This window comes from Labeo rohita, chromosome 8 (genome assembly GCF_022985175.1).
Source record: "Labeo rohita strain BAU-BD-2019 chromosome 8, IGBB_LRoh.1.0, whole genome shotgun sequence".
Taxonomy (NCBI): domain Eukaryota; kingdom Metazoa; phylum Chordata; class Actinopteri; order Cypriniformes; family Cyprinidae; genus Labeo; species Labeo rohita.
Window position 1 is genome coordinate 21,759,723 of NC_066876.1, and position 24,297 is coordinate 21,784,019.

The following is a 24,297-nucleotide window of genomic DNA, read 5'->3' on the forward strand; positions in this document are numbered from 1 at the left end:
CTAAGCTATACCACACACCTATCAGCCTGTTCATTTCCCTGTTAGCCCCAAGCTCCACCCAGCCAATCTAAAGCCAATCAGGACTTTCTCACAGGCTTTATTAGCTGTGACTGTGCCGACAGCTTGCCTGTTTTGTTGCATGATGCTATACTGTGCAGAGGACTATGAATTTTACTCCTTTCATTGTGTTTTTCCTGCGTGTGTGTAATTAACCATGTAAGTGGCTTTGTTTGATATTTATAGTTTGACTTAAGTTTGGCTTAAATGTGTTTATTTTCATGCTTGCTGTATTTTCGGTTTAGGCATGTGCTTTAGTTAGTCCTTTGCAAAGCATGCTGGGAACCAGAAATCCACTGCCCAACTGTCAACGTTATCAACACAACTTCAACTCAAAGTAAAATAAAAAAAAAAAAATAATGCAAAACAAAACTTTGAAATACACGCAATATTAAGATGATGTAATGAATAACAATGTAGTGTCAACAGAAGGCATTAAAAAATTGTGACTTTTAAGTTTTAATTACATCAATAAATTAGATTTCTTAGACATCCATGCATTTATTAATGGTAACATGTCGACTGAACTACTTTTTAGAGTGTAGAATGGAATTGAACAAACTACATAACGTGATGCTAGGTGATGCTAAGTGATAGTATGAAAGTAACACAAGATATAAAGTAATTTAAACATCTATAAAACAATTTCAGTATAAACATCATGACTGAAATCTTATAAATGTCTTATGTAAACATTTATTCTACTCACTTTACAAGATGCAGATGAACTACGCAGTTTCAAAATATAGTTCCTGAGTCTCAACCAGCCGTTTCCTCTTTGTGGTTAAAAAGTTAACTGTTGCTTTAGCAGCAGTACAGCTCCTGACGTTTGTCGATTAATTATTAATTTAGGTAAATGCACCAGCAACAACATGCCATACCCCATCTCACTTCAATGTTTAATTAAAAAAAAAAATAAAAAAATATTTTAACTAAATCAATTAACAGATCTTTATCCAAAGACAAAAACTCATCATCTCAAAACTGGTCTATCAGAATAAATTTCATAAAAAATGTATGTTCTGATGAAAAGTCATGAATATTAAGAACAAATCCATTCAATATACAGTATGTGATGACCTCCCATAAGCACTAAGGGACCCCCCATAACACTCAAAAAGATATGTTTGGGGGGTCCCCTGGTTTTGCAATAAAAAATGTAATACTTCAAACATAAAACTAGTGAAAATGAAACAAAAAGATTTGATTACTGTATTAAATTTAGACCTGTGCACGTTAATTCATAAATCATTTTTACGCGTTTTACAGCGTTGCGCATTATAACCAATCACACGCAGCTCTGTTGAGTTTAGAATGCAGTGGCCAATCAGAGGCGTTCAGAACAGTCATTGCTGAAACCTGGAGATTTGTTCAGATTGAATTCGCGAATTCCCTCATCATAAGCAACAAAGTGGAGATGTATGAACTATGTAAGTAAAAGATTTATTTAACATACAGTGTATGGACAGCTTCATTGATTATAAAAGGAGTTATGAGTGCTTAAACACTAGCTAGACTGACATTGCTCATTTAGAGTCGTTCTTTCACTGCTTGATACAGTCTAATAAAATGCATTTTTCCAAAATTCAGGATATGGGTGCAGAATATGTATATTTATATTATTTAATATAGTTAATCAGTATCTCACAAAGAGTGCCTTTTTCACAAATGTGATATTGATTTTATACAACAGTTCAATAAATTAGAAGTTAATATTAAGAGACTTATGTTTTAGACACCATATTACGTATTTTTGCTCTATTTCGCCAACAAAAATCATTCCAAGTTTTGCGTCTCTAAACAACATGACGGTGTTTCGTTCCTGAATGAATTGACCGTTTAAATGATTCGGTTCAATCCACATTTAAATTACCTTTTCATTTTTTTTTAAATAATTTTAAATATCAGCACTCAATGTTTTAGGATTAAAGTATTAAAACTTTTTTTTAGTATTTTTTAGTATTAAAACTAAAAAAGTTTTCATGCATTTGTAACTGCAGGTTAAATGCATCTATGCCTTGCATTAAACAGTGGGTAAATACATCTAAATGCCAATACAGATGCAGTGTTTGTGTTTCCTCTATACTGAAAAGATGAATTTTGTTGATAATTGTGTGGTCTGGTTAGGGGGACCCCCCAAGAGGTTTGACACAATTTGAACACTGGAGAGGGGTAGTGATCAAATTCGACTTTATCTCAAACAAATATCTCTTGTGAAAAAGGGGCTCATTTAACCCCAACATCCAGGCCTGGGTAAAAATACAAATGTCCTATAAACCATCTATATATTGTTCACACCCCTGTGGACTGTTTTGTTGGTTTCGCCCTTCTGTGCCCTAAAATGGTCTTTCTTGTTCTGTTTCTTGTTGTCTTCATTGGTTAATTACCCACACCTGTCTGGTTAGCACCCCTTTATAAGTTTGATTCAGTTCCTTGGTTTTTGTCTGATCTTAACGTTATGTGAATGTGTGTTCCCCTGCTGTTCCTGTACCCTTGTTTGGATTTTATGAATAAAGCCCGTTGGTTATATTTCCTCGTCCTACGGCTCCTTCCTACACACAACCCTGACAGAAGATCGGACCAAAAAATATGCCGGAGGCTGAGGACGCGCTTTTGGGTCTGCGGCAAGGTGGTCGGAGGTTGGAGCGATATGTGGAGGATTTCCTAGAGCTCGCTAACCAGCTGAGCTGGCATGACACTGCTCTAGGTGCGTGTTTTCAGCTGGGGCTGGACAACGAGATTATCCGTTGCGATCTTCCCATGTGTGAGTATCCCCTGATCGAACTGATTAATCTCCCTGATCGGCCGTGGCTCCTCGAGCTCCCTGATCCACCATGGCCTCCTGGACTGTGTGCTCTGCCATGGCTCCCCGAGCTTCCTGATCCGCCATGGCTTCCCAAGCTCCCTGACCCACCATGGCTTCCTGAAGCTCCCTGATCTGCCCACCCCCCCTCCCCGGTGTATATGTTAAGGCGCGAGATGTGCCTTCCGGAAGGGGGGAGTAATGTCATACCCCTATGGACTGTTTTGTTGGTTTCACCCTTCTGTGCCCTTATGTGGTCTTTCCTGTTCCGTTTCTTGTTAAGTCTTCATTGGTTAATTACCCACACCTGTCTTTATCTAGTTAGCACACCTTTATAAGTTTGATTCAGTTCCTTGGTTTTCATCCGATCTTAACGTTATGTGAGTGTGTGTTCCCCTGCTGTTCCTGTACCCTTGTTTGGATTTTATGATTAAAGCCTGTTTGTTATATTTCCTCGTCCTACGGCTCCTTCCTACACACGACCCTGACAACTCTTGATTGTTCTTTTACTTTATGCCAATTTTCAGCAAAGCCTATGTAAATAGATTTCACACTGCTATTCCAAGCCTATGTAAATAGATTTCACAGCTGCTATTCCAGATGAAGGGAAAGTACCCAAAATGTTAGTTTCTGCCCATGAGATTGCACCTGATGCTTTGCATAGCCCACAGAGAAATAACAGAGTGGTACCAGGGGAAAATCTGACTTCATCTGCATCTGTTTTGGTGATGAGTAAAGGACAATCAGATGTACCTGGATCACACATTGGGCAACACTCTCCATTAAGTGATGTTTTATTAACAAATTTCGGGAGGAGCACGCGCAGATAATTAACACGGCCAATTCACCATCAGTAATCACACTCTCTAAGCAAGGGAGAATCCCTATAAATAACCAAGCAGTCTTACCTCCTCCATCTCTAGTCTTTTCAGCACCCATCCAGTCACGAATATTGTCATTTGCCGAATTCACCATCGCTTTCACCCGTTACTCAGAAGTCATCTGTGCCGCTTTTCCCCACAGGAGACGCGAGCTCAGCGACTATCTCACAATAGTCGCCGAGCTCGCACTGTCATACGGAGGTTCCCACTTTTATACCTACCATAAATTGTTCGCGGCCAAATGTGCCATCCGTGTAGCCCAGTGGAACCAGTGTCCTTATTGGGGGGCTTTGGACACCGAGCTCCATAACAGAGTGTTCCTGTGCTGCCGCAACATCTCCTGCGCAGTCTGCCGTTCTTTTTCCCACCCCACCATCACATGCCCTTTCATCAATCCATCCATTCCTCCCTGCCCTGAACCATCCCAACCCAAATCCACTAGCTATGTCCCACGCCTCATGGATACCCCAGCCACCCCCACTCCCACATTTCGCCGCCGCCCACCTTCCACCGTCAGCCAGGTCTGCGCCAGCTTTAACAGGTAAGTGCACGAGACAGCGCTGCCAGTTCATGCACGTGTGCAACTTTTGCGGCGGGGCTCATGCCCGTCTGATTTGTCCAGTACAAAAAGCTGCAAATAAAAATTCAGAAAAATACTTATCGACCCCTGTGAATATTTCTCGTCTGTCTGTAGAATTGCTTCACCACCCTGACTCTCTTTTTACAGATTATGTTCTTTCAGGTCTCGCACACGGCTTCCACCCCGGTGTCGTAAGTCTCCCCTCCCAAAGTCTCATCTGCCCAAATCTCCACTCCGCTCTCACCGAACCTGAAATAGTCGACCTCCTCGTCAAAAAAGAAATAGACGCAAATTTCATGATCGGCCCCTATGCCGTCCCTCCCTTCCCCATTTTTCGGGTCAGCCCCATTGGTGTAGCCACTAGAAAATTCTCAGGCAAAAAACGCCTCATAATCGATCTCTCTTCCCCACATAATTCCCCGTTCCCGAGCATTAACAGTCTCATCCCGCTTGAAGAATTCTCTCTTCACTATCACGACGTTGACCAAGCCATCACCCTGATTAAAGACGCAGGCCGTGGCGCTTGGCTGGCAAAAGTCGACATTACTTCCGCCTTTAAAGTTATGCCCATCCACCTAGATTTTTGGCACTTATTCGGCATCCGCTGGAAGAATGAATTCTACTTCGCCGTCCGCCTCACGTTCGGCTGCCGAAGCAGCCCTAAAATTTTCGACACGTTGTCAGAGGCAATTTGCTGGATCCTCTTCAACAATTACACCATTCCCTACCTGATCCACCTTCAAGACGATTTCCTAATTGTCTCGCCCCCAGACTCCGTCCCAGCCGCGTACCTCTTGACAATCCAAAAGCTTTTTTCAGAGCTCGGGATTCCCCTCGCCCAAGACAAAACCGAGGGTCCTAGCACTTCCATCGAATTTTTGGGCATCAACTTAGATTCCCAAAAATTCCTGGCCTCCCTACCCAAAGAAAAAATTGACAGGACGATTGTGATAGCCTCCACCCTGTTAACCAACACTAGCTGTTCAAAACGCGAGCTGTTATCTATTCTAGGTCATCTAAATTTCGCAATGCGCATTATCCCACAAGGCCACCCCTTCATCTCCCACCTCCTTTCCCTCGCATCCTCCGCCCACGCTCTAGAGGACCGCATTTCCATAACTGATTCGTGCCGCAACGAGGTCAGTCTGTGGATTTCCTTCCTCAAACAGTGGAACGGCTTATCCTTCTTTTACAGCAACCTGGTTTCTTCCCCAATCGATATCCAATTATATACCGACGCCACCCCCTCCGTCGGTTTCGGAGGTTTTCTCCGAGGCCGCTGGTTCGCTTCTACCTGGCCCCCCGAGCTGGCAGATTTGCCTCAACAGCTATCATCCTCAGCGCTATTCGAGCTTTATCCGTTAGTGGCCGCAGCCTCCCTATGGGGCAAAGAGTGGTCCGCCACCAGCATCGTCGTCCACTGCGACAACGAAGCTATCGTGCACTGCATTAACAAAGGTCGTTCCCATTCCCCCGCACTAATGCCTTTGTTAAGACGCTTGATTTGGATTTCAGCTTGTGACCAATTTATTATAACCGCAAAACACATTCCCGGGTCAAAGAACCAAATAGCTGACTCTCTCTCTCGTTTTGCCTTTCAGAAATTCAGATCGCTGGGACCAGAGGCGGACCCGCTCCCGACCCCGGTTCCTCCTTATTCAGAACTGATATTCCCGTAAACCACCCTCTGAGACCTCTCCTCGAAGCCTCCATTAATTCCATTCTCCAAGCTGTCTCCCCTAGGACACTCCAATCCTACCTTACAGCATGGAAATGTTTTAAAGTATTCCACTCTGCCTATAGTTTACCCTTCCCTGATTTTTCCCTGCTCGCTGTCACCTCATTTATCTCCCATCTCAACACCAATAAAAACCTCCAAGCCAGCTCCATTAAAGGATACCTAAGCGGAATCCAGTTTTTCCACAAACTGTTATATGGCTCGCCTTCACCCCATATAACCAATTCACAGACCTCCCTTCTCATTAAAGGTATCCAGAAAACCCAGCCCAACCGCCCAGACCCCAGACAACCTATCATCTTAAAAATTTTGACCAAATGCATCTCCACCCTCCGTAAAGGGTACCATTCCATCCATACTGCCCGCACATTAGACGCCATGTTTATCCTGGCTTTCTTCGGTTTCCTCAGATGCTCTGAGCTCGCCATTACATCTGGCTTCAACCCAGCCATCCACCCAACTATCTCAGATCTAGCAGTGCTAGACGGGGAAACCATCTCTTACTTCATAAAGCAAAGTAAGACAGACCAAACAAAGAAAGGCCACTTCATTTATATCTTTAACCTCCAATCGCCCATCCAACCATTCCAAACCCTCCTAGCCTTCCTCCAGCTCAGAAAATCCCAATCCAAACTCCCTTCCGACCCCCTCTTTACAGACGATTTCAACCGCCCCGCCACTCGCTTCTGGTTCCAAAAGCACCTTAAGTCCGTCTTGCTTCTCTCTGGTACCCCAGCCGACAACTTTTCCAGCCATTCATTCCGAACAGGTGCAGCAACCACAGCCGCCCAAAAAGGCCTCTCCCAACAGCAGATCCAAGCGCTGGGCCGCTGGCATCGGAAGCTTTCAAGAGCTATATCCGATCAGATTGCACCCCCATCAAGGAAGCCCACCAGACCCTAGTCGGCGACCCATTTAATGCTAGTCCATTCTAGCCTATTTTCATCTCCAGATCCTCCACAGCAACCCCTTTTCATCTCCCTCCAACAACATCATATCCCCACTTCGACCATCCCCTCAGCATCCTACTCCAGTAGGAGCCTCTCGCTGCTTCCCCACACTGCCAGTGCCCGCTCCCGCTGGAGCCCCAACCCCCCCCGGGAATGATTTCCGAGCTCGGAGCCCTCTCCCGGACAGCACGCCAAACACGCTTAATTTGTACTCTGTTTATTATTTGTAAGTGGGAACTCGTGAAGTGCCTTTGTCTCGTCCCATTAATAAAAGCTCGCATATGGATCCCCTCGCCTCTCGTCTCCCTCTCCACGTTACAGAATACTCGGAAACTAAGAAAACTAGGAAACAGCGCTAGCACTAGGAGAGCGCTATATGCGACTGATACAGTTCTCCACATTAACACTCCACAATACTCGGTACTTGCCGAGTGAAAGTCCAGAGCTTTTATAGGGCTGATGATTGGCCACAGGTGTCTGGCGCAATCAGCGTGGTGGATAGTGGGATATGTAGTCCGGGGTGTAGTGCAACAGTCTGAGTGTAAAGATAGAGCGAGAGCGACATCTGGTGGTGAGCGGACCACAGGTCACCGACCAGATTCATGACAGAGACATGCAGCAAGCATATGCTAGCTTGCATCCTGCTGGATAGATTGATATGATATGGTTCAATTTCACACATACCTCTTAACCACGCAGCAGATTCGTTCTGAATGAATCTTTTCCCAAATCGTCCCTCCCTAACATTTTTGTCTAGTTTTTATTTGTTGACAAAAATCTCTATAGATTTGTCGACATAGCTTTTGTCATTCAAAATGAGTTTTATATCATCGTCTTGTTTTCGTCATTGAAAAAAATATTGAAATTATAAAGAAAATTATTTGTCAATGAAATTAACACTGATTGAGATGTCCTACAAGATAGCTGAGCTCGAATGGTTTCCAAGTCATAGGATGGAGGATGGAGAAGCAAGGAAACAAGGAGGGATATTGCTAAGAACCTCATGTTCTCAGACTCGCCTAAGTAGCACCAAAAATCAGCTTGACGGCGGTCAGGTGGTACATCTGTCACTGGTCCAAGTCATAATTCTCAGAATATTCAGAGTTTACAAGTTATAATTACCAGTTCAGGAGCAAGTGAGGGCTTTGACATAGATAGTGTTGCCAACACAAAATTCAGCTCAAGCAGAATGTCACGTGTCAGCACGAAACTGACCCTTGGCAAAAACCAAAGTACTTTTAAGACAAGCCATTTCACTTGGCGGCCATCTTTGAAATGCCTCTCAGGCATGCAAGTGCAGCCCCTATCTATTTGAATGGGAAAACATCAAATTCTCCAATTCTGTTCACCAAGCTTACGATTAAATTTCATATTTGAAATTAACAATAAAATCTGACAACAACCATGTCATAAATGTTGTTTCTTTTGCTCAAACAGCCTTAAAAAAAAGGTTATTTTTCAGGCTAGACCAGCCAGTACATGCGCAGTCCTGACCATACGTCTCAGAACTCTTACTGTTTCGATAGCAACCGGGACATCCAACGGCAGCTGCAGTGACGTGCAAATGGAGAATGGAACAGAAGAGCATCCAATTGGCGGCACTCATCGTTTACTCAGGAAAAAGGTTTCCGGGGGGGCATTGCTGTAAAAAAGAACGTGGGTACAACTTCCGGTGAGGCGGCATAGTATACCAATGGTATTTTGTGGGCTAATTAGCGAAGAGGCTAAGTGTTTTTGGACCATTGTTTACTTTGTAAAGTTGCAAGCCTTTATAAGAGATGTCACTACGGTTCTTAGGGACAACATATGCTGTTCGAATTTGTGTTCCTACATCTTTAGCAAGTTTGAATCATTAAATCTTGAATGGCTGTCAACTAGTGAAATGACATTTGAACCGAGACATCAGAGCTTGTGTTAAAGGGCATGCCAAATGAAGCCACGATTCCAGGCTTGTTAATGTAGAAATCACTTTCGTAGAAGCCTCACTTTCTGTCCAGTCATGTGCGCAGTTTACTTTGCGTGTCCTAACGTTCGACCCCCAGATCTTACTTTGCCAGTACATTTTCACTGGGACTTCTTTAATAATTACATTTTTAAATACCCAGTCATACAAGTAATATGAAGAATACAAATTATTTCAGGAAAATTAAATATTTGCCATACGTTATTAATATATGTGTACACTATTCTTTTATTACATCATATTGATATTCATACTGGCATTTAATGGCACTGTTTAATGGGTAAATTAATTTATCAGAGTCAGAAATTCAACAAACAAACACTCATGGTTAAGCTTTCATTTGTGCATATAACAAGTCATTCTATGGAAATTGTGGTGAATTGTGCTCACAGGCTTTTGGCTGCTGTATTTTTTTACTAACTATGAGATCGTGCAGTTTTCGAAACTCTCGAAGCTTTGAATCTTTCCCGAAACAGTCAGAGGAAACTCTCTGTGCTTCACAAATGAATGAGTGTCATGTCCAACCAGAAGACGCTCCCACTTTTGACGCAAGGGCTCATGGGGCGTAGGAAACTTGTGGATAGTCTTTGGCAAAAACCCGGCCTCCTTAGTTACTGTTGCTATGTCCAACAAACAATGCTGCTCTCACACTACACATCATGTTCTAACGCAGTGAAAAATAAATTGCAGAGCAAAAAAAGGGAACTCACAACACACTGACAGACAAGACAGAGCAGGTTACCTCTGGTATGAAACAAGGTCTCAGCTTTAAAATGTCATTTTTGTAAGAAATTCAAACAATACCCGTTTCTGGCTCTTTAGTGTGTTGTGACAGATCACTGTATTGCCTTATTAGATCAATCGACATGTGAACCGATCATCTTATTTACATAAAGCACTAAAGAAAGAACATAAATGAACATCAGAATGCATTTTATTTCAACCGCAGAAAGACGTCAAACCGCACAATTTTTTCACCGAAAGTTAATCTACTCGCCTGTCTGATTTGTTTGTCAGACAGAATGGTGGATTCGGCGTTATGATTGGTCAGATAGCCTGTCAATCAAGCTGTTTGCCAAGGGTCAATTGTAACTGTATCAGATCTGGCTGGTGGTGGCTAGCTGCAGTATAGGTCATAAAATCCTCCCTCTCCATGTAAATGAATTTGGGATTATAGCAAACTCTGGCTCCAAATGACATCATTAGTGCAAAATGACTGTGGCCATATATGCAATATTTTGGCTGCATTATTCTACAGAAGAAGGAAAGAGAGATGCAATGTCCAACTTTTTTACGATCAATAATTTAGATTGTAGAAAGCTGCTTTATAATACTGCTTTATAATATTTAACACTGAATACCAAGATGTGAATCAACTGTAAAGTTGCATGTAACAGTTCGAGAGACGTAAATACAGCAATAAACTAAAGCAGGGATAGGTAACACGCATATCCTCCAGATTTTAGTTCCAACCCTAAAAAAACCCTCACCTGCCTGTAGCCCTAGCATAGACTGTAAAAAAATACGGATGTAGTGTCCATGACGTCACCCATAGGTTTCTGAAAAGCATTTCTGAAGCTCTTAGTGGGCAGGAGTCGGCTGTCGCCATCTTGGAATTGCGTCACTGCACGTCATTCCTGGATGATCAAAAATGGGCAAAGAGGCGGGACGTGGGTGAAGCTGGTTGCTGAAACCACACCCGCCTAGCGCGACGGAGGTGACAGCAGCGGCAATGCACCTGTCACTCAAGTGACCACGCCCTAATTTATGCAGAACTTTTACTTTTTACATTAACGGATTAGTTCTAAAAAAAAATCACAGTTGACATGAAGGACACAATTAGCTATATAGACCAAAACCACTTTTTGTACCCTGCTGTAAATTTGGGCATTTTAACATGGGGAGTCTATGGGATTGACTCCCTTTTGAAGCCAGTCTCTAGTGGCCGGTCGATGAATTGCAGTTTAAGTCACTTCCGTGTTGGTTTTAAAAGAGAGAGAGTGGGAGGTTGCCGCTTGAGCCCTAGTAATCCTGAAGACCTTGATTAGCTTGATCAGGTGTGTTTGATTCGAGTTGGAACTAAACTCTGCAAGTCATCGGCACTCCAGTACCGACGATGCCCATCCCTGAACTAAAGCAGTTTCTCAACCCTGGTCCTGGGTGCCCAACACTGCACATTTTGTGTGTCTCCCTTATCTGACACACCCAATTCAGCTTCTGGAGCAGGGGTGGCGAACTCCGGTCCTGGAGAGCCGCAGCCCTGCAGAGTTCAGCTCCAACCCTAATTAAAACTCACCTGCATGTTGCTTTCTAGTAACCCTTCAGACCTTGATTAGCTTGTTCAGGTGCGTTTGATTAGGGTTGAAGCAAAACTATGTAGGGCTGCAGATCTCCAGGATCTGGAGTTTCTTCTAATGAGCTTGTGAGTCGAATCAGGTGTGTTTGATTAGGAAGACACACAAAATGTGCAGTACTGGGAGTTGCTCAAGACCAGGGCTGGGACACACTAACCCAGGGGTTCTCAACTCTGGCCTGCAAGAGCTCAGCTCCAACCCTAATCAAAGTCAAAGTTAATCAAGGTCTTTAGGATCAACAGAAAGTGTTGAATAGTGTTTCTTAACCCTGGTCCTGGGCGCTCCCCAGCACTGCACATTTTGTGTCTTCCTCATCTGACACAAGCATTTCAGGTCCTAGAATTTCTTCTAATGAACTCATGAGTTGAATCAGTTGTGTTTGATTTTAGAAACACACATACTGTGTAGTGTTGAGGGAATGCCCAAGACCAGAGTCAAGAAACACTGCTTTAGAAACTAAACTAAACTAAAAGCCCCATCCCACAAACTTTCTCACTTCTTGACGATCATGGGAATAAAGCAGATATGAAACCTTCTTTCACTTCATGTTGTCTTAAAAGAATCCACCTTATTTTTCCAGTAAGAGCAGGTGCAGTCATTTGTAAATTTAATGGCTTCTGGTGTCATTCCCTTCCAGTTATTTTTAGTTGTACAAAACAGGTCGTTTTGCTGATTGATATTGCAAATGGGTGTGTCTTACCATATTATTTTAATGTGTTATCGTAATTATGCACACAATGGTTTGTAATGCAAACAGTTTTTACCATTTACTGTAATTTGTTATTCTACTCGTTATTTTCCTATGGCGGGTTATGAACCGGACGTCTTACACATTACCAGAAGACAGCTTAGTTCTGCATTGAAAACTAAGGTGGACAGCTCACCCGAGAAAAAAAAAAAAAAAAAAATCACAGCCAACAGAACTCAGCCATCTCACTATGATCCTGAGGGATCCTTCAATACTGTGCACAGAACATTTCTATTCTTTTAAACAGAATGTTAACAAAAAACTTAATGACTAAAGAACATTGTTTGAATGTAATGCAATGTAAAAGCGCAATGTAATGCAACGTAAATGTGCTTCCGCACTACATCCATCGTGACTTTGTTAATATGGAGCAGTCATAACATTTTATTAAAAATAAAGACAATTTCTGCACAGCGATAAATACTAAGCAAAAACACGATAAAATGTGTAAAAAAAAAAAGTTATACTTACTTAGATGCAGTACAGCTCAAACTTCCCTCATATTACCAATCATTTAAACAATCCTGTTGTCAACGTTTGAAAAAAATCCCAGTCCCAATTTTCTTTGGAAAGCCCCGTGCATTTTATTTCTCAGTTGAGTTTGCTGAAAAACAGCAAATAATTTGTACAGAGATTGTACAAAGAAAAACAGGCTTGACAGATTCGGACAGGATTAGTTTGGCAATGTAAGTTTCTCTAAACCCTTCTGGGAAAACTACAGAAAAAATGTAAATGTTTGCTCAGATGATGTGATTTTCAGTTCTGCTTTTCAAGTCCTATGCAAAGCATTCACTGACCAGTTGTAAGTTATTTAAACAAATCTTTTTGTTGTTGTTGCTGATGTTGTTTTATTATTTTTGATGCAATGATTAACACTATGTCAACAGAATGCATCAAAATAATGTTTGTGAATTAAAAATGTTTTAAAAAAAAAACAATAAATCAGGATTACACTTATGATTTTCTTTAACTTTATCAGGGTAAACACGTTAAACGATGTTCAGTTTGTTAACATTAGTTGATGGATTCATTATAATGAACTAACAATGGACAATGCTTCCACATCTCATTCTGTAAACATGCATCTGGTGTCACGACAGAGGTAGAAATGAGCAGGGAAAGATCACAAAATTGTATTAAAAATAAAACAGGACAATTTCAGCACAATGAACATGAGCAAAAAGGTGACAAAAATGAAACGGACAAAAGATTCAGATATACTGACAAACATTAGTTCTACTTACTTAAAATGCACAATCCAGCTCAATATACTGTTATGTTACCAAAACGTAATTTATAAACAAGTCCGTTAACTTAAAAAAAAAAAAAAAAAAGTAATTCCTGTGGTAAACACCAGCTTTCATGCGTTTACAGAGCATCAGGTTTTCTGTGTTCTTTCTTCTACATAGAGCTGCATCTGTGTAAAAGAAAAGAAAACCTCATGTGAAAATGTTACAAGACGAGCTTAAACGAAAACATGTTATTTCCCTTTTTCCCCCGCCGAGAACATGTAATCTTGTTGCTGTGATGACCTTTTAGTCAGTATGACCGTTGCAATATGAATGTCAGAATGTTTCAGTATTTAGCTCCTCTTTCATATCATTGACAGCAGCACTTGAGTTGCATGCAGAGCCGATCCTCCCTATATGCAAAATACGCAAACTGGGCAGGTCCCCTTGCTCTCAAAGATGAAGATGAAGATTTATTTTTAGTTTTGTTTTGAAGTGAGCCAGCGGTTATCAAAACATGAATGTTAATTTCTTTTAATGTGATGCGCTGTCACCCTTTCAATGTAAAAATCAGTCAAATCATGTAACGTGAATGTCGTACAGTCTCTTGCTTGAGACTAAAAAAATGCGTTGAAAGCGTACCAAGCCGCGGAAGAGACGCTGTTTCTCAAGCCCTTTCCGTGAGCGTGATTCAAGACGGAGTGAAACACAGACAAACGCATTTCATTCATTCATCCCTCACCGGCCCACTTTAGTTGAAGCAATAAAATCTGACTCTCTGTACAAAAGAGCTGTGAATTCTCACCTTGAGAATATCAGAAGTCATCGTTTTTAAGGGAATGAGTTTTGCCTCTTCCATGTGAACTTCCTGCTCATCTGCTACAATCCATGGAAAATCCTGTAAAATATACACATAACAGTTAAGAATGTGCAGAGATTTAAGGCCCGTTTATACCAAGAACGATAACTATAACTACAAATACAATGATAAATATAGCTGCAAGCAGCAATTGCGGGGCCAAGCACAACAGAGGCAGAATGAGGAGCTAAGCATGGCAAGGAGCAACAGACCGACTGTAACAATGATTAACTAAAGTCATTTTAGGATGATATCAGTTGAAATGGCTGAAAAATCATAAATACAACCAATAATATAATTTAATGGCTTATCACTTTTGACCAACAGGTGGTGCTGTTTTCAAATTGATGTGATGCATTCTGTGTGAGCTGACAATGACACACAAAAATTTTGGCTGTTTTCAAATTGATGTGACGTGTTCTGTGTGAAATGACAATGACGCACACAAAGTTTGCCGTCATTATGTCAAAGCTTTGCAGAGATACAGCCTCAGATGTAGTTTGGCATCTTTCCATTTGTTGATGCGCTAAACGAAAACGGTTTCGTATATCGACACGAAATTCATAACTTTTTGCCAGCATAGTCTGAAGATGATCTGAGTCAAATTTGATGAAGATAGGACTAAAAATCTGGGAGGAGTTCGAAAAAGTAGGTTTTGTACATTAATCAAAATGGCAGACAGGAAGTTTGGCCAATTTCGGCATAATGGGTATCACTGTTCTCGACTTGACCCAAGGAATCTATTGGCATCAGTTTCATTCCAATAGGCTAATGTAAACAGAAGTTATTAGCATTTTTGTAAATTTCATTATTAATGTTTAGTGAATGGCGTATTACTTCTGACCCATAGGTGGCACTGTTACCAAATCGATGTGGCTTGGTCAGAGTGTGGTGACAATAGCACATATAAAATTTGGTGTCAATATGTCAAAGATTTGCAGAGATACAGACTCGGATGCAATTTGGCGTCTTTCCAGTAAATTTGTTGATGCGCTAAACGAAAACGGTTTCGTGTATCGACACAAAATCCATAACTTTTTGTCAGCATGGTCTGAAGATGATCTGAGTCAAATTTGGTGAAAATTGGACTAACGGTCTAGGAGGAGTTCGAAAAAGTAGGTTTTCAACATGAATCAAAATGGCGGACGGGAAGTTCAGCCAAAATTGGCAAAATTGGTATCGGTGTTCTCAGCATGACCGAAGGAATCTATCAAAATCAGTTTCATTTCAATAGGCTAATGTACGCAAAAGTTATTAGCATTTTTTTAAATTTCGTTATAACTTTTGACCACAAGGTGGCGCTGGCCCCAAAATTTTTATGTACATTCAGGGCATGGTGCCGAACATTTTTGTAATTAATGTCGAAACGATACGCTAATCCGTTCTCAAGATACAGCATTTTAAAGCTAAATTCAAAATGGCCGACACCCAAAATGGCTGACATGGGAAAATTGGATATGGTTTGACTCGGTATGACACACCGAATCTAAAGAGACCAGTTTTGTGATTTTTGGACAAATCATTCAGACGTTATAAAGAAAAATAGCCATTTTTCGTATCTCCTGACCACTAGGGGGCACTGCACCGAAACACTGCAGGTAGGCTCAGGTCATGCTTGTTATAACACACACCAAGTTTGGTGTCAATATGACAAACTATTACGGAGATATAGCCTCACATTGATTTTTGCTAGCTTTTCGTAGAATTCTTTCGCGTGTTATTCGTGAACGGCTGGACGAATCGACTTGAATTCCATAACTTTTTGCCAGCGTGGTCTGAAGATGATCTGGATAAATTTTTGTGACAATCGGTGCAACGGCCTAGGACGAGTTTGAAAAAGTAGGTTTTACGAACAATTGAGAATAGCGAAAAAACTAAACCTTACGATTTTTGAATTTTGGTGTCCATTCGACTCGGCATAAGCCAAGGAATCAGAGGAAAAAAGAATTTTTGTTGTGTGGCTTACGGTTCAAACGTTATTAGCATAAATCTTTTGAAAGTTTGGACAAGTGGTGGCGCTAGAGAGTTTGAGTTAGAGACTCCAAACTTGCTATGGTTAATGTTGGGACTGTCCTCTATCAGTGTGCAAAATTATACGACTTTCCCGCAAGTGGTTCTATGGGCTGCCATAGACTTGCGGCGGAAGAGGAAAAAGAAGAAGAAGAAGAAGCGGAATAATAATAACGCCAACGGATACAATAGGTGCCACCGCACCTCTGGTGCTTGGCCCCTAATTATCTTTTTGTCAGTGTTTTATCGTTCATCAGTTGTAAAAAAAAAAAAAAGTTGTTCTGAAAGTGATCCCAACGATATTTTCCCCCTATATCGTTATAGTCGTGGTGTGAACTCTGCTATTCTCTTAAATTTGAAACGATTTTTAGAACGTTATCTTTAGTTATCGCTATCGTTCTTGGTGTGAACGGGCCTTTAGAGTTTAAATAAGTTTTCCACAGATGTATGGTTAGAATAGGATAATATTTGGTCGAGATACAACTATTTGAAAATCTGGATTCTGAGGGTGCAAAAAAATCTAAATATTGAGAAAATTGCCTTTAAAGTTGTTCAAATAAAGTTCTTAATATACATTACTAATCAAAAATTAAGTTTTTTCATATATTTACAGTAGGAATTTTACAAAATATCTTCATGGAACATGATATTTACTTAACTTCCTAAAAGGCTCACATATTTTGAAGAATGTTGATAACCAAACAGTTTTGGTGACCCTTGGAGACATTTCTCAAAATATCTTCTTTTTTGTTCCACCGAAGTAATAAAGTCATACAGGTTTGTAACAACATGATGTTGAGTAAACTTTGAAGAATTTTCATTTTTTGTGACCTATCCCTTTAAAGTGAAGGAGCAAATTGAATACAAGAGATGAAACCCTACTTGCAAAGTCAATGTACATTATCTAGCCAAGGGTAGCGGAAGTGTGAAAAAAATCACAGAAGGAATTATATACGTTTCACATCAGGTTTGCATGAAGAGCATCTTTTTGTCGAACATTTGAAAAAAAGGTTTTGTTTTTCAGGCTTTCCAGCAGTTCACTTAAATATCCAGTCAACAGAGTGAGACAAAAAGAAAAACAATTAAATGTGTTAAACATACAGCTGTTTTAACACACCTTGATGACCTGAACTTTCTCCATGTTTCTTGTGGCAGCTTCCCTGGTGTGTACCAGCACTGTGAATGTGCATCCTGCAGAGTGGAAGAAAATCCACAATTTAAATGTAAATCTATTACAACTTTAAGTTTAAGAAATGTAAGCTTAATTATTGGAATAGATCATTTTGTGGTGAAGTCTGAGCTCCTACCTGGAGGATTGCTGTCCAAAACAGCGTCACATACACTAATTTTTAGGATCATAGCTCTCAGCAGCTGCTCCACATGAGACAGCAGAGTCTCTGAGCTGACACAGTAAAACCCAACACAAACATGTGAGAAAAATGCACAACTTTAACCCTGATTTAACAACTCTGAACCCACTGTCACTCACCTGATGGACAGCAGTGGAGGCTGTGAGATCTCAAACACAAATCTCTCCACTGGATGGTGCTCTTTGTCCATGATCACCACTACAACCTTCTCAGCCTCATTCTGCACAGTATATATATAAACAAAGGTTATTTTATTGGTCATTATGTTATAGTGACCTGTTTTTCTTTCAGATATGTACATTAATTGAATATGAAATAAGAACCTCACCTTCTCAATCAGTGGTTTGACACAATGGAGCGTGTCTTGAATGTACTGATTTAAATCTGGATGGCATGACATCTGTCAAAATAAATGTAAGTGTTTACATCATCACCTTCATTCAACACTACCTTTCAGCTCCTAAATACAGGAATTAGTTACTGATAACAGCGTTAATGTCAATCTTAAAAAACATTACCTGCACAGGTACGTTGTACTTCTTTCTTTTCTGAAAAATACCAGATGGATAAATCTCTCTGACATACAGGATGAGATGAATGGCCACTTCCAAAAACTCACACAGAATGTCCGCAACAACTGCAAATGAGCAATATAATCAGAATACTCAACATGGCGTTATTTGAAAGCTGTACAATGCACAACATTTACAAATCAACTGAAAGTTACCTTGGCCAAAATTAAGGTCCTGCCTCGTCAGCGTGGCCATAACGAAGCAGCCAAAAATAGATGCAACAACTTTTAATGAAAAGGGCAGCGTCTCTCTTATAAACCATCAGCGATCATGCATGGTTGCTCCACAATATTTGAATTCAGAAAATAGGTAAAAACGTTCTCTACGTAAACAATTACTGTAATACACTCAGTCCGACTATCTGAAACGGTCTCATCCACAAATAAACAGTATTATCGCTTCTTGTTTACACTCTTTTTCTGTAATCTTTCTCTCTCTTTCCCGGTTTATTGGCGGGTCGCAACCAGCATGTTCAGGTGCATATCGCCACCTACTGTACCGGGGTGTGCTCTGTAATCTGTAGGAGAACAGCAGCGTTACAACAATGGTTTTGATTTTGCATCTAAATATATGCAGTAAGTAATGCTGTGTAAGTCATCTCTGTTTTGCAAAATAATGCTCAGGAGGCAGAGTTCCAATAGTCAAAATTAGACTTTAATGCAAGAAGACAACAAAGCAGCAGCAGGCTGCTGTCTTTGTACAATTTCATTATTGGTCACTGTCCAGTGAGCATTCAGATCACTTGTAGATACGTCATTCCAGTACTTTTCCATAGTTGTTTATTAATTTTCATAAGGCTTTCATTGTAAAGCACCTGCTAGACTGTTTTTCAATAGACAACCACTTTCCGGTTACCAAAGGTTGCAAGGCATATACATTTTAGGATTGTAATGACCTGTCAGGATTTTAATGAGATGTACATGCATTATCTAGTTCCGCACTATCTTATCCTGTGGCATCTCCTATCTCCGGTTCTTCCTTCCGTACACACACTCACATAGACCGTGATGCCTGCACAGTCAGTCTGTTTGGCCTTGAGGCTGTCAAAATGCACCTGTCTCTCATACATGGCAGAATACTTTTCACAAACACACAAAATAACATATTCAAATGTTTTATGAAGGACACATAAAATATTGCATTATATAGTACTCCGAAGATCTCAAATAAACTGTATGACAACAGGTGAATGAACTTGTTTTGGTGCAAAATAAATGACACTACAACTAGCAGTTGACAAATAGGCCTATGGACGATTAAAATTAAGGAACAGAATTAACTGACTGTTAACTGACTTGTGTCCATTTTTACAGATATTTCATAAAATATCATTTGTATATGAAGAGCTCAGATGCAAAACCAGCTAAAAGCCATCTCGGTCAAAAATTAGATAATGATACTGAGCAGTGTTGGGTGTAACGCGTTACAAAGTAACGCGTTACTGTAATAATATTACTTTTTTCAGTAACTAGTAGTGTAAGGCATTACTCGTCTGAAAATGGTAATATTATTACAGTTTTCCCGAGCTAGTTACTTGCGTTACATTTGCCAGTAGCACCTTCATCACACACAAGGCACACAACACAGAGAACAGAAGGGAAGGGGTGGGGGCGTGAATGGAACAGTGATTGGTCTGGGTTTGGCACGAGGTATCATTTACCATCACCGAATGGTCGACACCCGGCAGCCGGCAGCAGAGCGGCACCCGCAAAGACAGATGGGGAAAAATGGAAGCGTCAACAACGGCAAGCTCTTTTTCAGAGGAAGGTTCCCAGTAGCGCTGCACAATTAATCGTATCGCAATCGCAATGTCAGCCTGTGCGATTATATGACGGCAAAATGTTGCGATTATATTAAATAAGTTTGGACTTGAGAACACCTGCTTTTTTTTTTTTTTTTTTTTTTGGATTTGGATTTGAGATTACTGACACTGACCAGAGAGAGGTACTGTGCAAGAATTAGAGGCCCTGTTTCACCTGGTATTAACATGCGTTTTCTGATGCGTCGATCTGATCACAAGTGGACAATGCTAAGTACAGGTGTAAATAGGGGTGTAAAACGTTTTCAGCTTGTCCACTTTTGACCACATCCACTTTTCAAAATCCCGTTTGTGTCCCCCTCACTTTCAAATTCGTTTGTTAAATTAATGTCTCGTATTGTAGAAAGCACGCGCAGCGCCGCTGAGAATTCGCACGATCCTTAAAACGAAACCGAAAGTTAAACGCGCACACGCCTTCAAAAGCAATTTTAATACGCGCTTTTAGAGAGCGGTTCCACAGTGCGCGCAAATTAGGCTACATAACATATATATGTTGTTATTTGTATGTATCCTATAATAGGTTGTGTAGTTGTCTATAGCTCTGTATCAGGCTTAAAAAAAATTGGTCTCTATTTGCACTTTGAACATTGAGAGAGTAGCCTAGCCTACTTTGATTATGGCTGCACTATTGTTTGCACTTAATACAGCTATTCTTTTGTTTAGACTATTTTTATTTATACTGTTTTTGTTTATATTTGTAAAAAAGATCTTCAGTTAGGAGGTCAAACGTTCTAGAAGCTCATAATTCATGTACAGTTCTAATGTCTGAAGAGAATCACATGAAGTCATACAGGAGAGACGCCTGTCAGTTGAGTTTGTAATGTATGTAAATGCAGGAATGTGGTCAGAAGTGGTCGAAAGTGGACAGAAGAGATGGATTAAAACGCCAGATGTAAACGACTGTGTCTCCATTGTCCACTTGTGATCCGATCGACCAAAAACATATCCAGTTGTTGGCGTAATAAAGACCCTAAAGAACACTCCTCCTTTGTATCTTCTCCCTCCATCTGATGCATCTCAGGCAATTATAGAGTAATTAAGAAAAAAAATGTAACTAGTAATATAACTAGTAATATAACTAGTTACTTTCTCCAGGGAGTAATAAAGTAAAGTAAGGCATTACTATTTTTGAGAGTAATATGTAATATGTAATATATTACTTTTTTGAGTAACTAGCCCCAACACTGATACTGAGTGAATGCTCTTGACACATTATATGTCCATCAAATACTTTTTCTTCAAACTCGCTAAAATCCCAGCCTCAGCCCAACCAGAAGTACCGGTACTTACATAGAAACCTATACATCTGAGCCTGATAAAAATGCATTTTTTAAAGAAAGACGTCAGATGGATTTAGCTGGTTTTGCATCTGAAATCTTCATATTTATTTTAAGCTGTTTGTGAAATATTTATTCATTTGTATTTAGTCCTACATAATACTAAGCCAACTTAACTCAAGGAACCTGACTAGCAGTATATTTTTATCAAGGATTTCCTTTACGACAGGATGTGAGCAAAGGTTTACCTGAATGAACTCGTGGACTCGCTGCTCTTTAGAAATGATCAAGCCTACATAAGACAGTGTCAGGGACTAAGGATTTTATTGACTTGCCAGTTGATGTCCTGAGAACCTGTGAGTATTCAAATTATGCTTTGATTCATGACAGATTTGCAGATAAAACAGAAAAATGATCAAAACAGTGATTTTATCACTAACATATTTGAGTGTAACATACTATTGTGATGCAGTACAAACTTTAGCTATTTGAAAAAACTATAACTCTTGAAGTGTGACATAATGAAAATGACTACAAAATATAGCAGCTCTATATATGTACACTGGAGTTCAGTCACTAACTGCTTTATCTTATTCATTAACTCTTCAGATTACTAAATTGTCAAATGATTAGCTTTTCTAAGACACAACAAATGCAGACTTTTCTGTTACTAAGCTCTGCAAAAGACACTTTCTTGAAGTGAAATGTAGCAGGATCGTTTTTTTGTGTTTAAAAAGTTTGCTAGTAGTTTCTCTTCTTTTGTTTGTGTTTCTTTTGCAGCTGACAGAAGATCAGATAACTGAAGGGAAATGGAGCCCAATGAGACCAGTGTTCAGTACAACCGCTGGAATGAAGACAACCTGAACATGCAAGTGCCGCATTCACAATCCAGACTGACTGGGTGAGAAACTAAGAAACTATATGAATCAGTTTAAAAGTGTTGTTAATGGATCAAAAAATCAAATAACTCATGTCTGTTCTCATATAGTCTCTATAACAGGCTGTGCACTGGACGGCTGGGTATTGTGATGAAAGTAGCAATATCTTTGACCCTGATGGTTGTTATATTCATTGTTGGATACGTCACAGGATACTACGTTCACCGATGCTGATGAAGACACTATTTGACAGAACTGACTATTTAAGGAACTGGCTGTTATTTAAAACGAATTATGTCCATTAAAGAAACATCTTGTTTTTTTCTGTTTATTATTGTACCATATAAAATGTGTTTTAAACTGTGCAACTCTTCACTGACAAATATATTACATTTATTTTAACTTAGTATCTTAACCACTTAAATGTTAACAAATAAAATACTTCAATCCAAAACAGCATCAGATTTTGTTTTATTTTATATTTGAATGTCAGTGATATCAAATCGAAAAGTGCATTAGTGATCACAACACATAGCCTATAATTAGCTATTATAGCAAAAATACAATTATGAAGTTAGTGTAAAATTAACAGTAAACCCTTTACAATTAGTTTTTTTTTTTAACTTTAGTTAATGCATTATCATGAATTAACAAACAAGCACTTATACAGCAGCTTTTATTAATATTTTTACATAAACAGTCCAAATATTTGAGGTCACTTTTTTTTTAAATAATATTTTGTGTGGATTATAGCATGGATTAAATTGATCAAAAGTGACAGTGAACGCATTTAAACTGTTTTTGACATTGATAAATATGTTTCATGAGCACCAAATCAACATACTAGAATAATTTCTGAAGGATTCTGAAGGATGTGACACTGAAGAATGACATAATGACTGCTGAAAATTCATTATATTATAAGTATATTAAAGTATAAAACAATGATTTTAAATTGTAATATTACACAATATTACTGTTTTTGCTGTATTTTTGTTTCAAATAAATGCAGCCTAAAACCCAAACCAAAATGTGGAATGGTAGTGTGATCTAAATCATTTTTTAACATTTCATGTTGAATATACGTTATTGTTTTAAGAATGAACACCATACCTAATGCATTAACTAAAGCTGAACTATTTTAAACTGTTTACAATTACCATTACATCTGACATCAGTCCTGGTCATAGATGATTTTAATAGTATCCACATCCTGCTCTTCTAGTATTTGGTCAATAATCTCATCTTTTGATGAAGAAAACAAGCTTGCATTTACTTTGACAATCCATGCTGTGATCCTTTGGTAAGTATAATACTCGTCCTCCTGATTGTCCATCATTTCATTCATTTCATTCTCATTTTCCATCTCAATAGCCGAATCAGAGAATGGCTGATTCGATACACTCGCTGAACCCTTCATCCTTTCTGTCATCACTTTGCTGTTTTTGGCACTGACGTTACTGGGCTCTATATCCAGAAGTCCATCCTGTGGCTGCCCTGCTGATGCATCAGAAATCTTCAAGCCGTCCTGTCTCGGGTCTTGGTTTTGAACCTGCAGCCCATCATTAAAAACAGCCAGTCCGTTGCAGATCAGCTGACATCCCTGCTTTTGTCTGCTGAACAATGCCTTGTCCATCCTTACGCAGGTGGACAAGATATTGGCTTTCTTCTCCTGACATCCAACTCCCCAGCTTGACACACATGTTTTTGCACTAGACATGGAATTGGTGGATATTCTTGGGCTGTATATTGGAGGCAGTGGGCTACTCTTTGCCAAAGTCCTGCCATCGTTTCCTTCCGGCATTAAAACCTTACGAGGTTTGAAGGTTTGCTCTTTTCGATTTCCAGCCAGTTTCCACCCTGATGATAAATTGTAGGATCCCTTCATTCCAATCAACTCCAGACAGATGGGCACAGATGGACTTGAGGTCTTCAAAGTCTCAAGCATATGGACATTTTCCTGGATATTAAGAGTTTTACTAGATCCACTCTTCCATCTTGTCCTGTGGTCCCAAATGCCATTCCTCTGGGTCATTTTCATAACTTTTTAATAAGAGCAAAGTGGACGATTGTCAATGTCATGTAGCATGATGGACTGTCCTGAGAGACAGTGTCCTGCTTACATCTCTTATAGACAGCTCAGACTTACTCTCCTCCTCTTTACATTTTCTGAGTCGGCCAGTCATCTGATCTGTAACCAAACCCGGAG

At 39.9% G+C, this 24,297-nt stretch overlaps 4 protein-coding genes across 5 annotated transcripts in view; 2 read left to right on the forward strand and 2 right to left on the reverse strand.

Annotated features, from left to right (window-relative positions):
- Positions 1 to 826, reverse strand: part of LOC127169821 (tumor necrosis factor receptor superfamily member 14) — a 22,772-nt gene extending 21,946 nt beyond the window's left edge. Inside the window, exon 1 of the mRNA XM_051117458.1 lies at positions 767 to 826. The gene's annotated coding sequence lies outside the window, so the exon portion shown is untranslated. The remainder of the gene's footprint in view (positions 1 to 766) is intronic.
- smim1 (small integral membrane protein 1) lies at positions 145 to 24,024 on the forward strand. 2 transcript variants are annotated; one of them, XM_051117465.1, is made up of 4 exons: positions 146 to 216; positions 21,440 to 21,566; positions 21,991 to 22,111; positions 22,199 to 22,530. In XM_051117465.1, the coding sequence occupies exons 3-4, from the start codon at positions 22,020 to 22,022 to the stop codon at positions 22,320 to 22,322; spliced, it is 216 nt and encodes a 71-aa protein (XP_050973422.1). In that variant the 5' UTR covers positions 146 to 216; positions 21,440 to 21,566; positions 21,991 to 22,019; the 3' UTR covers positions 22,323 to 22,530. The 2 variants fall into 2 exon arrangements, with proteins under 2 accessions (XP_050973423.1, XP_050973422.1); XM_051117466.1 differs by lacking the exon at positions 21,440 to 21,566 and having other exon boundaries at positions 145 to 216; positions 22,199 to 24,024.
- LOC127169819 (uncharacterized) lies at positions 165 to 6,000 on the forward strand. The gene is made up of 2 exons (XM_051117456.1): positions 165 to 1,487; positions 2,574 to 6,000. The coding sequence occupies exon 2, from the start codon at positions 4,186 to 4,188 to the stop codon at positions 5,998 to 6,000; it is 1,815 nt and encodes a 604-aa protein (XP_050973413.1). The 5' UTR covers positions 165 to 1,487; positions 2,574 to 4,185.
- On the reverse strand, positions 13,188 to 18,603 carry mad2l2 (mitotic arrest deficient 2 like 2). The gene is made up of 8 exons (XM_051117464.1): positions 18,270 to 18,603; positions 18,061 to 18,179; positions 17,871 to 17,942; positions 17,662 to 17,762; positions 17,480 to 17,574; positions 17,290 to 17,363; positions 14,109 to 14,201; positions 13,188 to 13,491 (listed from the first exon to the last, which is right to left on the reverse strand). Exons 1-8 carry the CDS (start codon positions 18,307 to 18,309, stop codon positions 13,453 to 13,455), a joined length of 633 nt encoding a protein of 210 aa, XP_050973421.1. The 5' UTR covers positions 18,310 to 18,603; the 3' UTR covers positions 13,188 to 13,452.
- Positions 24,025 to 24,297: the final 273 nt, after the last annotated feature.

Excerpts from the sequence above, each read along its gene's own strand:
- LOC127169819 (XM_051117456.1), top strand. The coding sequence starts at position 4,186 with ATGTCCCACGCCTCATGGATACCCCAGCCACCCCCACTCCCACATTTC.
- mad2l2 (XM_051117464.1), bottom strand. The coding sequence starts at position 18,309 with ATGGCCACGCTGACGAGGCAGGACCTTAATTTTGGCCAAG. Across the intron at positions 18,180-18,269 it reads GGACCTTAATTTTGGCCAAG|TTGTTGCGGACATTCTGTGT; the intron begins GTAACTTTCAGT and ends GCTCATTTGCAG. Across the intron at positions 17,763-17,870 it reads TCAAACCACTGATTGAGAAG|AATGAGGCTGAGAAGGTTGT; the intron begins GTGAGGTTCTTA and ends TATACTGTGCAG.
- smim1 (XM_051117466.1), top strand. The coding sequence starts at position 22,020 with ATGGAGCCCAATGAGACCAGTGTTCAGTACAACCGCTGGAATGAAGAC. Across the intron at positions 22,112-22,198 it reads TCACAATCCAGACTGACTGG|TCTCTATAACAGGCTGTGCA; the intron begins GTGAGAAACTAA and ends GTTCTCATATAG.